General features: G+C 34.4%; 1 protein-coding gene across 13 annotated transcripts in view; it reads left to right on the top strand.

Moving 5' to 3' along the window:
* Positions 1-17,467, top strand: part of LOC106742667 (glutamate-gated chloride channel) — a 101,097-nt gene that overhangs the window by 40,691 nt on the left and 42,939 nt on the right. For 7 of the 13 annotated variants that reach the window (XM_014615848.1, XM_014615841.1, XM_014615844.1 and 4 more), the window contains exons 4-6: positions 6,349-6,437; positions 9,993-10,133; positions 15,672-15,736. In XM_014615848.1, the coding sequence (XP_014471334.1) occupies positions 6,349-6,437; positions 9,993-10,133; positions 15,672-15,736 (295 nt within the window). Of the gene's footprint in view, positions 1-6,348; positions 6,438-6,551; positions 6,638-9,992; positions 10,134-15,671; positions 15,737-17,467 lie in introns of those variants that run through there. The other 6 variants (XM_014615846.1, XM_014615850.1, XM_014615849.1 and 3 more) reach the window with 2 other exon arrangements.

Raw genomic sequence — 17,467 nt, 5'->3', positions numbered from 1 at the left:
GTAAGTCTCATCTATGATCACGAATCGTCTCTTGCAATCTATTGGATTCCTCTTAAACGTTTCCAAACAATCGGTTGAAGTTTGGACTGGAATGCGTTTTGCTCCGGACTGGGCAAATGCAGCACCTATCTTGCAGAAAGTTTTCTTAAACCCAATTTATTATATTAAATATGAATTACTCGTTCATAAGTGATGTCCACGATTTCCTCAATTTCATGCATTTTTATTCGGCAATCTGCCATAACTATGTCCTGGATTTTATCTACAATTTCTGGAGTGGTAGCCGTTATTCGACGTCTTGAACCACTTGCGTGCGCATGACCATGCTTGAATTCCGAAACCCAAAAACTCACGATGGAAAATGAAGGTGATGAATCCTTAAGAACTAACCTAACTATCTAACCTCGATTTGATTTTTTTTGCGGCTTTTCCTTCTACTAAATGGAAAAATTTTTGATGACCGCTCGAATTTCGTTTTTAATCATAACTGAAAACACATAAAGTTGCTTAATTTGAATGCTTGTCAAAACCAAACTGTTTGACAGATCGATTTGACATTAGTATCCAATTTATCTGAAAGAGTTATCAACACAATGACATACAAATATTTAGAGAAAAGCAGCATCTTAGTGGCAATTTCGAAAACTTTTCAATCTATCTACGTAATTACACACACACACACACACACACACACACACACACACAAAGTGTAAATCCGATAGTGCAACTTCCTTAAGGTACCCTACATCTAGGATAACGCTCATGCCAGTGATATTTGAAATTTGTCAACCAATAATTCGAAAAATACTTAACGAAATTGAGACTTATTATACCATAATGAAAACGTCTCGACATCAGCTACAATAATGTGCAATAAAAAGTAGGTGGTTTCACTTAAAAAANATATATATATATATATATATGGCGTTACAAAGGCGTTATATATATAGGCGTTATTATATATATATATATATATATATATGGCGTTACAAAGGCGTTATGGCGTTACAAAATATATATATATATATATTTTGTAAAAAAATATAATAATAATAATAATAAATAATAATAAATAAATATAAATATATATATATATATGGCGTTACAAAGGTCGGTCAAAGCAACTTAATTTTTTTAATATATATATATATATATATACATATATATATACAGGATGTCCTATTGAAAATGAAGTTAATCTTGAAATGACCTTGAATTATTGACAGTACAACAAAGTTAAGATCAGGTTAAATTAATAGATTAATCTGTTATCATGCTCTGCTAGTAAATCTTATTATATTTCTGCTAGCAAGCAGTTGACAAAATTTCTGGTAGATATTGCGCAAAATCTACTTCTGTAGATATAGGGTGTCTGGGTGATTTTATTTTAGGCAATATTTGCTCAATGAATGCCAAAGTAACCAATATTGGGCTAATGAATTACGTTACTAAGATAAAGGAAACTCTTGATCTTTGGATCTAGTGTTTCCAATCTGGCGTGGATCATGTTTACTCAATTAGTACTTTTTTCACTTATTTTTTAAACTTATTTATTTGTGGAAAGAAATAGATTTTTGCTGACTAACCTTGTAATTAATTTCTTAAAGCAACTAACTTTTCATCCCATTGTAGAGTTTTAATCTAATTATAAAATCAAACAATTTAAAAAACAATTGAATGTTTACGAAAAAAAGAATTAGACACACTAAAAAAAAAATCCTTATCCTGTTGTTATCGACACTCAATTGTCAAAAAAATATTTAACGTTTCCTTTAGTTAAAAATGAACACTACTGCCAATATAAAAAAAATTAAATCTTTCTATTGTCGAAATAATGGTTATGAATTAAGTCTCCCAAAGTATTAGGTATCTCCAGATTCCTCTATGTATCCGACGTAAGCCTTGTCAAACCATACTAAACATATACAGCGTATTCAACGTATACAATACATCAAACTGAGAAATATGACTAATATCATTTTGTAAATTACCATGCAAAATTTCGAGTTATTAATGAAAATAGATAGGCGGATCTGCGCTCTCGATGTGGTAGGCACACCATGTCGGTCACTTTGTACGTACAGAATGTCCTATTTTATTTTTGACAGTCCAATATCTTAAGAAATATGGGAGATACGGAAAAATGTTTCAGACAAAAGTTATACGGTCACAAGAGGGATAAATAATAATGTTAATTTAAAAACAAATTTCAAAGTCATATGAAGGTTATCGCCACTTTTTTAAATAAAATGTGATATTTTTTATTTAAAAAAATTGAAAGAATATTTAATTTGATATAAAAAGGTGTTAGGATACCTTTGACCTAAACTCATTATGTAAAGAAATATTTCATGAAAAAAAATATAAAAAACCTGTATTGAACAGTGTATTTACATGCGTAGTTCCCTTCTGAGCTAAATCTAGGACGAAGGACGAAGACGTAGGGTAACAACCGTCTTGCGCGCGCACCCAGAGATTATGACCCTGTGGTTCGTCACATCCACAGTATTTTCAGACGCCAAATCAACGTCTTTGATGTTTGTAAAATCTTAGTTTAATAGTTGTTCAATATTGGCACCGTTAACCTCATAACATAATCTATTTCTCCGACGGACATGTCCTTCCAACGACAATAAATCATTGCTTAGAACATCACGGCAAGCATCTCTTATTCTTCTTTTTATATTATCCTTAGTCGTTGGCGGATTTTGATAAACTATATTTTTATGAAAACTATATAGCTCCACAAAAGGAGGATTGAATTTTTCACGTGTTTCGTTATCGCTTGGGGATCGTTTTATTTCTACATTTTCTTATATTTGGCTTCGTAGAAACCGGAAATTATCATTATAACAATATCATACTTCAGGAAAAATTTGTACATTTAAATAAAGCGAATAAAATCATAATTCACATCTTTATGAAATAGCTGTTAATTCTTCCATAATTTAAAAATTAATTCAAAGTTGGACCAGTGTTGCATCGTAAAACGTTAATTAGATTATATCTTTCATTATTACAATATTTGTTATAAAAAATAATTAATAATCTTTTGAGAAATATGAAAACTTGAAACTACGATAATACATCAATTAGTGTTTTCAAACTAATTCTCTTTACGAATCATTTTGTATTTTATATTTTGTACTTCTAGATTCGATATATATCGAATATATATTATATTGGTAATTGGGAGCAAATTAAAAATTATAATGAAAAATTGTACCCTCCTTTGATGTCATCTGTTATGTAAGAAGTGTTATATACTAAAGAAAATCGGAAGTATCGACTTAATTTAGTAATGGTCGAATGTTATTTAACATGAATTATTGTCAATCGACAATAGTAATCGCGTAATCTTGAATTGCTTAATTTTGAATTAGCGGCACGTCGATACGTGATTCTACGAGAAACACACAGATAATGCGAAGTGGTGCGGATCGGTCTCGCCGCAGCGAAGCTCCCTGATCGCCGAGTTATCATGCGTCAGGCGTGGCTGTCTCACTGTCGAGCGCGTGCGCGTAAAATGGTTGTTCCCCTACGTCTTTGTCCGTCTGGTCCTAGATTTAGCTAAGAAGGATATTACGTACACATACACTGTTCAACACAGGTTTTTTGTTTATTTTTTCTATGAAATATCTCCTTACATAATAAGTTTAAGCCAAAAGTATCCTAACACTTTTTTATGTAAAATTAAATGCTCTTTAAAATTTTTTAAGAAAAAATACCACATACCATTTAAAAGAATGGCGATAACTTTCATATGATTTTGAAAAATTGTTTATTTAAATTAATTTTATCATTATTTATCCTCCTTGAGACCGTATAATTTTTGTCTGAAACATTTTTCCGCACCTTCCATATTTTAAGATATTTGACTGTCAAAAATAATGTGGGACTGTATATATATATTTATACAGAGTGATTTATTTTAATCTTGGTCAGGCTAATATTTCAAAAAATATGGAAGATATGAGCAAATGTTTCAGATAAAAGTTGTAGAATTTGGTGGGGGACATAAAACGATGACCTTAACTTCGTTTTACAGTTAATAATTCAAGATCATTTCAAGGTCAATCTCATTTCTTAAATAAAATCAGATAATTTTTTAACACAAATCGATTTTTCTGTTTACTATATGTATAAAAGTACTAGAGCAAGTTCATCTAAATACGAATACTTTTTGAATTACTTTACTTTTTATTCTGATATTTTTTTAATACGAGAGGTATGAAATATCTCAAAAAATATTCACTTTTTAATAACATCATCTTAACACTTTTTTATATAATATGAGAGAAATTGATTGCTGATATTAATCATTGCCCATTAGTGCTCCGATGCATTTGCAAAATATCAATTTTTTAAAGACTTCTCTACGTCTACTTATAACGATCGATTCCACTTCTACACACAAAAGTATTAAAATTATGATATCGAAGAAAGAATATTTTATGAAATATTTGATATCTTGTACAAAAAAATAGTAGAATAAAAGTAAAATAACTCGAAAATATTCGTGTTTAAATGCCCTTGCCCTAGTATTTTTATACGTACAATGAACAGAAGAAACGATTTGTATTAAAAAAATTATATGATTCTATTTGAAAAATGAAGTTGATCTTGAAATGACCTTAAATTATTGACTGTACAAGAAAGGTCATCGTCTTATGTCTTCAAACCCTACAACTTTTATCTGAAACATTTTTCCGTATCTTCCATATTTTTTGAAATATCTACCTGTTAAAATTAGAATGAATCACCCTTATATATATATATATAGGATGAACCACGCAAGGTGATCAGCTTAGTTTATTCTGTTGTTAGTAGATGATCTTAAAGCTCACCTTGAACTATGTTATACTAGACAAAAAATTTTCAAGCGGTCCATTAACAGCAGAATAAACTAAGCTGATTACGTTGCGTGGTTCACACTATATATATATATATATATATAACGCACTGGAAGAAGAGGCCGGACTCTACATAAAGAAAAGTGACTTACTTCTGAAGGTCTCCTAGCAAAGATAAGCATTAATTGATTTCTAGAGGCGACGTAACGCAGCGAACGAGTATCGCGCCTCTCGCTATCAATTGATATCAATCATTGCTAGGAGATCTTCAGAAATGAGCCACTTTTCTCTATAAAGAGTTCGGCCTACCGTTTCCCATACGCTGATTAATTTTTACTGAATAATTAATTGCTCATTAACTACTGTGAATTTGATAAAATGGTGCATGATTTTTCTACTTGTAAGGAGATTATACGAAGTTGAAAACTTAGATGTAAACTAAACTTTAATAACTTATAGGAGAAAGCTCTCTAAGTACAACATAGAATATTATATATAGATGGCCAACCATTTAAAAGTTATTAATTAGAAATGATTTCAGCGTATGCATAGACCGATGTAGTATAGCCGAAGTTCAAAGCGGTGCGTGGTAAGATGTCTGATTGCTGAGATGTAAGTCCGGGTTTAATTCCTGTTGTTAGAATTTTTTTTCAAACGTTATTTTTTCTTTTTTTAGTAAAAAATTGTAATTCCTGAATTATTTTGTAAGGGAGAAAAGCAATAGAAGAACAAAATAATTTATATATAATCAAAATTTTTATTGATTTTTCATACAACGTAAAATTAATAATTTGATTGGAAAGAAAGATATAGGAGAGATCGGGTCTAGAAATCACACTGTTCGGAAATCACAAAGTTTATATCTCATTGTAATTAATAATATTCTTCTTTATAACGTAGCTTGCTTGTATCATGTTAGTCAGATATATAAAACAGCTTATAATCAAAACATCACACATATGGTATTTACAAGCATTTTTTTTTAACTGAATGCTGGAATAAATTTTTCTCGTCTTTTGTTAATGTTCTGTTGGTTTTGATATTACTAGTCGCAATTTCTCTTTAGTAGAAATATTATACCGTTCTGTGCATATCCTGAAGTATTTTTCGTTAATAATAAATTGAATGGCTGGCCATCTACACCTAATATTCTATGTTCGTATTTAGGGAATCCCTCCCTATAAACTATTAATATTAAAATTTGGCTCACATCTGAGTTTCCAACTTCATGTGGTCTCCTCGTCAGTTTAACTCGTTCTACCTGCATACGGCCGCTTCGTCAAAACTTATCGGACATCCAATTTATTATATATGAATTTACCACAAACCTTGATTATATTTCAACACCCTTCTTTCTTCGCCGAGCGAGACAATTTTCGAGGTATGTAGATACAGAAGGCCACCAGCAGGGAGCTCTCGCGGAGAACGCGCCATTGCCACGGCGCGTAACTCGCCAGGTTCCTTCCGAATGCGCCAACAGTGCGTTGTGTTGCAGCTTCGAAGAGGGCAAGTCGGACAAGGAGATCTTGGACAACCTGCTGCTGTCGACGCGTTACGACAAGCGGCTTCTGCCCCCGGTCCAAGGTACACTGAGGCCCCCACCCCACACTCGTCAAGACGACACCCTTGACCTCGTACCTAAAGACCCCGATCCAGAGCACCTCGAACATCACCGGCACCGCTACCACCACACAGCACCACACAACCACAGCTCACTGCTCACCCCTCGTCGTAAGGGTACTCTCTATAAATCGACTTGTGTTCGGAAACATGAGAGGAAAAAGGTGAATGAGAGGGATATACACATAGGAAGGCGATAAGATGCGCGATCAAGAGAATAAGGCGCGATTCGAGCGAGAGGAGGTGTATTCGAGCGAACATTTGCGTCCGTCCAAGCCGCGCGTTCGCGGATAGAATTATAGTCCAAGTCCCTTTCATCTGCCGAATCCCTCGTCAATTTTCAAGTCGGCTCGACCTTAAAGTAAAATTCGCGTGTCTTTATTCGTCCTGGAAAAAAACAAAGGCACTGATAACGGATATCCATTATCTCAGTCCATTCAGCGTTTTCCGTTATGCGAATCTCTCTCTCGTGTACTTCGTGAGAAAATTATTTTTTTTTAAGTTACTACTAAAAAGACGTTCGATATGAGATTTTCTATTTTTCGGAGTATCCGAAAAATTATGGCGCGATGCTCCGTAATTTAACATTCTCCTATCATCCGTCGCAAATCTGACTTGTGAATCTTGAGAAATTTTATCACTGCGCATCTTATTGTAAATTTTATTACAGCGCATTTATTTGGTTAATTCATTGAAAAAATAAAGACATTTTCTCGATGTACACCACGTTAATGTGGTTGGACAGAATAGCGATGGCAATTCGATCAGAGGTGGAAATATGCCAGACGGTAATATTTATAATATATTATAGGAACGCGGAATGCTCAAATTATTAACGGCTCCACGTCCGACTATCACAGACGTAGCTGGTAATAACGACTGTGTTGCAGTGGAAAAGATGCCAACACAACTAGTTATTGACATGTGCTGAGAAATGACACGTGCATTCAAATCACCATTGTCGTTACACGTTATAACCCACGAAGCCAGATTCTAGTAATCTATTTATTCATTAATCAGTTTTTAATTTCAACACTTAGAAGAGTTAACGAGATCGGCAATAAATTTCTTGTCGTTACACATAGAAAATAATTTTAGGTACTCACATATAGAACAAGATACTCGGAATAACACTTTTAAACCCAATGTTGTTAGAGAGAGAGAGAGAGAGAGAGAGAGAGAGAGAGAGAGAGTCTCTGTGTGCGTGCGTGCGTATGTGTGTGCGTGCACGCGTGCATATGCACGTTCCTTTTTTTAATTTCAGTGTTTCGCACAAACCTTTGTATCGTTCCTATTCTTCTGAAAACGAAATCATTTCAACAATTATTTCAACAATTATTGACGTTACATGCGCTTAATTTCTACGAGGATACGAAAATTTTATCGCAAAATTCACATCGGAGTAATATATCATATGAATAGACAATCAAAATTTAACGCGGTGAAAGAAAAATTGCATTCCAAATACATGAGTCAGATTGTCCTTCTCTAGGAAAAAGTTAGGTACCCAAAAAACAGAGCGCACTCGAACTGTACGAAGATTGCATTCATATTCCATCAGCTTCAAGAATTGTGCGCGATAACAGATTACCGATTTTTTCGCGTAATATCCTCGATCAGCTACCCGGTATTATATATAATTCAGAAATATAACAAAGATTCTGTTTATTTTATTGGCTGATAACGATAAAAATTTAAATAATACAATCTCAATAATTGATTGTGAAATTAATGGAAGTCGGATTTAGGAAAAAAACATAACGTGGGCAAAGATTGTTTGGTGTAAAAAAAACACACACACTGAAAGACTTACAATTTTTATTACTCTTCTAAAAACACAATTTCTCACAAACAGAATATCATATAATCATATACACACATACCTATTAAACGAATCACAATATATGGTACATTTATTAAGAGTATTACAATAGCAAAGGCTCGAATGGAAAGAAATATATGTAACTTACTTTTATTACATACACGTGCTAATTTTCTTCTACGTGAGAAGTTGCGACAAATCTCAATTTTTTCTTGCTTTATAGTGATATTTAAAAATATAAGCTATGTAGATCGAGATTCAATCATAAGCAAAATATAATATTGGGTGAGTGCAAAAGTTTATACCCGATTTATCATTAAAATTCAAGCAGTAATTTGGTATATAAAATTTTTTTTATTAATCAATGATGTAATCGGTGTCGTTTTTACAATCTTTCCCCAACGTTCTGGTAGCATAGGGATACCTCGATTATAAAACAACTTTAGTTTTGCGCTGAAGAAGGAAGAAAAATGGTTGTTAGCGGCTTCCAAAAATATCAAATTTTTCCCATTTAAATAATTTTGCAATGGTCATAATAAGTGATAATCTGATGGCACGATATCAGGAGAATACGATGGGCGTGGTATGATATTCTATTTCAGTTCCTTTAGTTTGCGTAAGGTCTGTTTTGCAGTGTGTGGTTGTAATGAAAAACGACTTCCTTACGGTTGGCCAGAATGGGACGTTTCTTCTATATCGCTATCTTTAAATTGTTTAATTGCTGACAATACTTGTCAGAATTAATCGTTTGGCCAACGGGGAATAGCTCAAAATAAATTATTCCTTTGCAATTCCACCAAACAGAAAGCCTCACCTTCTCAAGATGCAAGTTGGCTTTTGCCGTATGGATTCTGCGCGTTCATCTGCTAGTTTCCAAGTGTGTTTGCGTTGAATATTGTTGTACAAAATCCATTTTTCATCGTCGGTCACTAGTTGATTTAAGAACGACTCTTTAGTTAGTCGGCCAAGCAAAGTAACAGTTGCAAAAACTCGATTCGTTCATTTCGGTGAGTGGTGTCCGCATATTGAATTTTAAAGTGTATCCAATCTTTATTAAATGTCGAAATGCGGTCAATCTGTCAATGTTGAATCTCTCAGCAATCCTTCTTTGAAATTCGTGAATTATTTTCCACTAAATTGTGCACAATGTCATTATCTATGCCAGAGGGTCGGCGTGGCTAGTCGTCAAGATGGAAATTATCACGTCTAAATTTCACAAACTATTCCTTAACAGCTCAAATTGTTGGCCCTGATCCACGATCTTGATTAACATCTTGAATATCTTTTACGGCAGTTCCAACTGTTATGACCTTCCAATAATGTATAACATGCTGTAAATGCAACTTTTCTTCGCTTATTTTCAAAATTTTTTTCACAACGTAAATTCAATCAAAACACAAGTCTTTCGCTCAAATGACCATTGAATATTCACTTTTCCATAGATGTGCAATATGCATATATAACAATCAGTGGCGCTATCATACAACTCTCCCAATGACATCTATTGGAATGACATCTATCGGGTACGAACTTTTGCAATTACCCGATAAAAAGCGAAGAAGACAAATTTCGAATGAGAAATTTAGAGAGTCGACGGTTAAGCAGTTCTTTCCGAAGTCATACATTTTTAAATGAAATAAATGAAAGAATGAACAAAATAAGAATAAGACGTAGGCAAAGGCTATTGGGTGTTACAGATGCTGATTTCTGCTGCGGAATGAGATGGCCTGGTGACAACACCGGCTTGACAAACCGGTCATCGACCTTCTTTAACGACCCCAAGAACAAGAACAATAACCACTACACGCCGCACCAATACCTTCGCACTCACCTTCGCGGTCCGTCCTTTAGATTTTACTTCTTGTTACTACGTAATGTCATATATATAGAAGATAATACACTATTATATCGTGGTATTTTGATCAACTAGAATTGGTCTATTCAGCTTATTCAGTACCTACTCAATCTATTCGGCTTACTTCCTTCATTCGACTTTATATCTAAATTTTTCTCGAATAAAATTGCGGATAAATAAGTTATTTTATCTGTTTGAATAAATTACGAAAAATATCCGTTCCCTTAAGATACCGAAGAATGTCTCTGGAAGAAATACTAATGCGTTAGGATGTATTTCTCTATTGGTTGTGAATATATTAGGTGTACAAATAAGTTCGGTGCCTTTATTTTTAACATCTTATAATTCCGGTTCAAATTAAAATTTCTTTCCCGTACTATAATGGTTTGAAAACACCAACCTTAAGTTTTAAGAAACACTATAATAGTTGACGGTCTTGCCGACATAACCCCAAAAAACAGTCGTTATAATAATGTCCGAAAAGGAGCATCTGAGGCACTGCATTCTTTTTGCGTTCCAGTTGAATAAAAATGCTGCTCAGGCTATCGAAATGATTTGTCCCGCTTTGGGTGATTAAATTGAGTGACGCACTTGAGCAAAAAAGACCTTTTACCGATAATGGAACTAGATAGATGATTCTGCTGCACAAAAACACGCGGCTACGTACGGCGAAAACAATTCTATAAATCATCTCTAACTTGGGCACTAACTGGAAAATTCTTCCTCATGTGACTTATTCCCCAGACTTTACCCAGTCAGATTATCATCTGTTCCGGTCATTGCGATATCTGGTTGATTCCTACTTCAAATCTTTCGAGGAGGTCGAAGAAAGCGTTAATGACTTTATTGACTCAAAACAGCCATCTTTTTTTCGACAGGGGATTTGCCAGTTGCCTGAAAGATGGCAGAAGTATGTTGCAAATAATGGAGACTATTTCCAGGATTGACACGTATTAAGTGTACAACTTAATTTTCGGCCACCATATTTAATTAACTACAGCACCTAATCAAATTTAAATTTTTTCCCGCCGTATAGTCGTTTTAAAGCTCCATCCTTCAGTTTTAAAACGAGATCTAACAGTTAACGGTGCTGCTGATATAATCTCAACAAACAATAACGAAAGCGATGTCGTTCGAAAAGCAGCATCTGAGGCATTGCCTCTTTTTCGTATTCCAATTGAAGAAAAATACCGTTGAGACTAAGGAAATGATTTACTCAGCCTTGAATGAAAATGCTCTGTCTTATAGCACGTGTAAAAAGTGGTTTTAAAAATTTCGCGAAGGCAATTTTAATCTTCAAAATAAAGAACGCTCTGAATAACCAAAGAAAGGTGAAAACAAAAAATTGGAACAACTTTTGGAAAAAAATATTTGTGAAACTCAATCAGAGCTTGCAAATGTACGTGCAGTGCACAGTGACCCAATAAGCTAATTCGAAACGTCTACATAAGTTTGATAGGGTTCAAAAGGTGGATCGTTGGGTTCCGCATATGTTCAGCCTTGAAAACAAAGAGAGACGCCTCAACATGACTACGTCCTGCTATCAAGATTCAAGAAGAGAGACTTTTTGCATAAATGATGAAAAATGGGTACTCTATAACAATCCTAAAATGCGAAAATCGAGGATTTATCCGGGTGAGCAGCACTGCAAAACCATATATCCACGCAAAAAAAGTATTGCTGTGTATTTGGTGGAACCAGAAGGGTGTTATTTACCATGAGTCGCTCAAACTGGTGAAACTGTCAATTCTGAGCGTTACCAGCAGCAATGGATTAGATTGAGTGACGCATTTGATGAAAAAAACATCTTTTACCGGCGCTGAAAGAAGGAAGGTGATTTTGCTGTTCGACAATTCGCGACCGCATACGGCGAAAACAACCTTGGAAGTCATTTCCGACATGGGCTGGGAAATTCTCCCTTATGTGGCGTATTCTTTAGACCTTGCCCTTTCGGATTACCATTTTTTTCCGATCCTTGAATACAACACCTGGCTGATTCCCACTTCAAGTCTCTCGAGGAGGTCGACAAAAGCATCAACGAATTTATCAATTCGAAATCATCATCCTTCTTCCGAAGCGGATTTTGTCAGTTATCCGAAAAATTATAGAAGTGTGTATAGAAAGTAACGGAGACTATTTTGAAGATTGAAAGATTATTTGTTTTTTGTAAATAAACAACATATTTTTTTAAAAAGGCCGAGAATTAAATTGTATATCTAATAATTCGTCTTTTTGTAAATAAATGTCAAATTCGTATAAAAAAAGGCACCTTACTTGTACGCTTAATAATTTAATTTCATTAACAGTCTGAAGATTAAAAGAATTAAAAATCTCGGAGAGAAACAACTTAAGGAAATTTGTACTTTAATTTACTACTATTTTTAAATCGTTAGACTCTTCATTTGATTTAACTTGAAATGACTAAACTACCTTTATGCGTTATAATAGACGATAAGTTCTAAAACAAAAGAGTCGTCTGTTAAGAGAAAATATTTGGAACACTTTGAGAAATACCGTAATCATAGCTATATAGTATAGCTATTTGCAGATGACTATTGATCAACAGCCGATGCAGCAGTTGGTCGAGTTAAGTACTGAATGGGACGTGTGTCGATCTTCCATGCGAGGGTTTAAGGTCGGCATACATACACGCGTATCGTTCATTTAATATATATGAGAATTGATTTAATTTTATTGCGATAAACTGTATTACAATTTATTTTATCTTAGAGAAAAATAAACTAGAATTAAAAAAGTGCATTTATAAATTTACACATACACACACAAATATGTATATATATATATATATATATATATATATATATATATATATATATGTACGCAGATATATGCGCGTAGTTGATTATTTATTCAATTTCTATGATTAGTAAAAGGTTAAAAGTTAGTTTAAAATTGAGAAGATAGTCGCGCAGGAATGTTCAAGTATCAATGTGTAATTATTGCTGAATACATTATTCACATCGGCAATCGATATTATCGACCTAAACCTTCGTCGTACAATTTTAGCACTTAGCAATCTCGCACATATATCCGTACACTTATACATACATACATGCACAATAAAACAGATGATTAAGGCATTATCGATGCCTGTTCAACACTGTTGAACAACTAAGGAATGATGATGTAAATTCGATGTTTAATTGTACTATGTTTGACAGTAAGAAAAGAGAGATACAACCATGATTCGTACTACGAGCTCGTGTCTGTGGGACTGTGACTTGTGATGTGTATGTTTAGTTGTGGCAGCGGACCTTTCCTCACCTGCAACCATTACATATCGTTTCTCACTTATTACATCTCCTGACTTTACTTCGATGTGCCGATCTCGGTCAATCTTAGCACTCAGACATTACTCACAAAACTTTATTCACACATATCTTCCTTTACGTCGCTGGAATATAACCGAACGAAAGCTTCCCTTCGCTTCCGTTTCGAAGAATACAGAAGGCTCCTCCTCGGCAGCTTATACAATTCTGGACACATTTTAATCGCGCCACGAACTAAATATTATATTCAGGCAATATTAATATTTCTATGATTATTTAGACGAATAACGATGCTAAATTATTCCAATAACGCCTGGTCAAGCTCTTTAGATATTCGCGCTGTATATTTATCAGCCTGTACCGTTCCGAATTAATTTTCTATGTAGATGAATTTTTCCATAGAGAGAGTCCTGATGTCACTTGATAACGGATATTTATTTTTATCGGGAGAGGAAATCGGGTTCGATGAGTAAGCTATTATCGCGATACAACATGCCGTCCGTTTTCATCAGCCACAAGTGCGACGAGTTAGAATCGATCGTATTACGGAGATATAAAAGTTAGTCCGCCAATCGCAGGATTTATATTTCAGTCAAGGTGGCTTGACTTTCGTGCTCGATTGCATCGACTTATTAATGTCAGCTTCGCCACGTGCGATACATTTTTATCGAAGACTGGCGTCACGTTTATGGATCAGCAACACGTATCAATGGTTTTCTTGTTTTTCTTTAAAGTTCATTACATTTATTCCGTGATTAATGTGATTGTACCACGTGCGACACGCAGGCATCGTGATTGAGACGATATAAAACGGAATTGTGAATTGCTTTGAAAAATATCTTTTCGGTACATAGAAATTCGGCGTTATCGAAATTGGTTTGATGAATGGTATATAGTTGTCCTTTGCAAGGGCTAGCACTACTCGAAGGCTATAATCAAATTACCGGAATAAACTTTGAGAAGTTCATGTGTTCCACTTCCAATCCAACCCCATTTTATCTACTTTTCGCAGTAAACAGATCTATCTCAATTGCGTTTACACGCGGCGATGATCGGATCGCTGGTTGGGACTCGAGTCCTTCTTGCATATATGATAAATCGCGGAGATGAAGAACATTTGTGTGAAGATCGTACTCAGGGACAGATGTATCTGGAGACAAATCCATGGTCTCCAAGTAGAACACGCTGTCCTATAAGTAGTCCGCTCTCTTTCTCTTCCTTAGAGTATGAAATATGTAGTTTACTTTTCTACTCTGACGAATGAGATCTGTCTGTCTAGCGTTATACCGTTTGTCGTATAATAATGTAGTATCGTGACACTTTTGTTATGTAAGTTTAATAACATTGTTAGTAGTGAGTGATATATACATACATGTATTTTCTAGTAAGATACAATGTTCGCAAGTGTTTGTTTCTATAGATGATGGCGATGATTGGTAATTTAGATGGCATTGTTAATCATCTCTTTATATTACGCGAGAACAGAGCACTCTTTGCGACGTTTCCTTGAGAGCAAACGCATTTTAAATCGGCAGGAAACTTTATATACCTTTGACGAAAGAGATATGTCACCACAATAGCCACTTTAGAATAAAGTTCATAAGCCAATCCGAGTCCTAACCACGACCTCAAGCTTCTTTCCAAGTAGTAGCAGCATGTGCACAGCATGGCTCGAAGAAAGCTTTCGGCGTATTCCTTAACAGCTTATGTTGTTATAAAAAACATATATAGATATCTAATACGATATAATATATACTTATATTTCGTGGAAGATTGCACTATTCATGTTTACGGTCACATGGAAATTGCATCAGGCGATTTCTGTGTGATGCAAAAATTCTACACCGATCGATCTATGTCTGATATTAGCGGTTGTATGAATTATATTATGAGAGACGAATTTGCTCCGGACAATTTTTCTCTGTAATACGAAGAATATATTATAATCTTGTCAAATACATGTGGCAGATAAATTCAAGTCGTTTGTCAAGATAACACCTTCGTCGATGTAACACGAATTGATCGTAAAATATTTGAACGTTTACCGTAACGTACAGTCGTATCTTTTTCTACATTTATTAGAAATGTCGAAGACATCATCGTTGAAACTGTAGGAAATATATCCTATGTGTTAATTCAGAAATATAAAGAATATCGTAACTTTGCAACTTCATGATCGATCGGACGATTCGGGATTTAGTAGCTAAAGTCATATTTCCTTGCTGTTTCAGGAACCTTGACTGTGAACGTGAGTGTATTGCTGTTAAGCTTAGCTTCTCCCGACGAATCCAGCCTGGTAATATAATTATATATTTCTTCGTTTTATATCACTGAAGCAATATAATATTAAGTTGGTGCAAATGAAATGGCCGTTTTTGAATTTAAACTTTAGACTTTTATTTGACAAATTTATAATTTGCTTTATTAATCAAAATAGTCCATCTAATTCAATGCACTTCTGCCAATGTGATACAAGTGCATCAATACCGTTGTTAAAAAAGTCTAGAGAACGAGAGACAATGAATTTGTGGAATGAATCTTTTTCACGTCTTTCTTCTTGGAAAATTTTCCCATCTAAATACCCATCCAGATACTTTAATAGACGGTAATCTGTTGGTGACATGTCTGGAAAACAGAAAAGCTAAGGGAGAACTTTGAATTTCAATTCGGCTAATTTTTTTACGGTTTTTTCCGCAATATGTTGGTCTGGCATTATCGTGAAGCAACAACACACCGTGTCTATTGATCAATGCCGGCTGTTGAGCGCGTAGTTTTTGGTACATAATGTCAATTTCTTTGTAGTATTTATCAGCATTTGTAACTTCACCTTGTTCGATAAACTAATAATGCAAGATGCCCCTACTTGACCACCATACAGACACTATAATCTTCTTCGGATGAAGGTTCAGTTTTGGCATGTGTTTCGGAGGCTCGTTCGCATTTAACTATTGCGCAGAATGTCGACGGTTGTCGTAAAGCATCTACTTTTCATTGTCACTATTCTGTGCGATATACCATCATTACTCAAGAAAGCAAAGAAGCGCAGATCCCTAAACGTCTCATCTTATCCCTCTTTGCTTCATGTTCATGGTTCAACGTTAGTTCATGGGGAACCCATTTGTCCAACTTTTTCACCTTTTCCAAGGCTTTTAAATGTCGAATGACAGTTGAGTGATGGATGTTGAATTTTCCTGCAATCTCTCGAACTGTCAATCTCGGATCCGCTTCAATCATATTCTTTAAAACGGCGTCGTCAATGACGGAGGGTGTATGTCCGTGAGGTAAAGGTCGAAGTTTGTGTCTCTAAACCGAAACTTTCCGAACTAACGCCTCGTCGTCCTTTCAATGGCGGAACCTTTGCCGAAAGCAGTATTAGTTTTTCACATTGTCTCGGCCACACTATGGCCGAGTTTAAACCTGTACAAATAAATTAAACGAATTTCTTCACTTTCCATATTGACTTAAACGCGAATTTCAATCATTAATATCGTAGTAAATAAATAAAATTATGTATACACATTCATGTATGGAACATGTACTTTTCACTGGTATACATGCTATCTGCATAAAAGAAAGACGAATAAAGACGAGAAGTTTAAAATACGAAAAAAACGGCAATTTCATTTACATCAACACATGACACTTTTAAAAATTAAATGATCTAATATATAATATTAAATAGTAATCGCAAATGACGGGATTGAACATTTCGTAGAAAGATGTCGATTACAAATCCGTTAAAAAAATTTGCAAATAAAAATAAGCACGAGAAAACAAGCACAATTCTCGAATACATTCCCAGATAGCACAGAAATAAATAAAACTTCATAGAAAATTCATATTTTTTAATATGTGCAGAATTGCACAAATAAATATCTGAAGAATTTATAATACGTACAGAATTAGACAAATGAATATCTGAACAATCCTTAAAGAATTAATCACAATCAGTTCGTCATGAAATATTCCTCAGTTCATTATAACAAAAACTTCGCAATTTACAAGTAAATCTACTCAAAAGGTATAC

This window comes from Dinoponera quadriceps, unplaced genomic scaffold (assembly GCF_001313825.1).
Source record: "Dinoponera quadriceps isolate SergipeBrazil2010 unplaced genomic scaffold, ASM131382v1 scaffold827, whole genome shotgun sequence".
NCBI lineage: Eukaryota > Metazoa > Arthropoda > Insecta > Hymenoptera > Formicidae > Dinoponera > Dinoponera quadriceps.
This window is presented reverse-complemented; position numbering and strand designations above follow the sequence as displayed.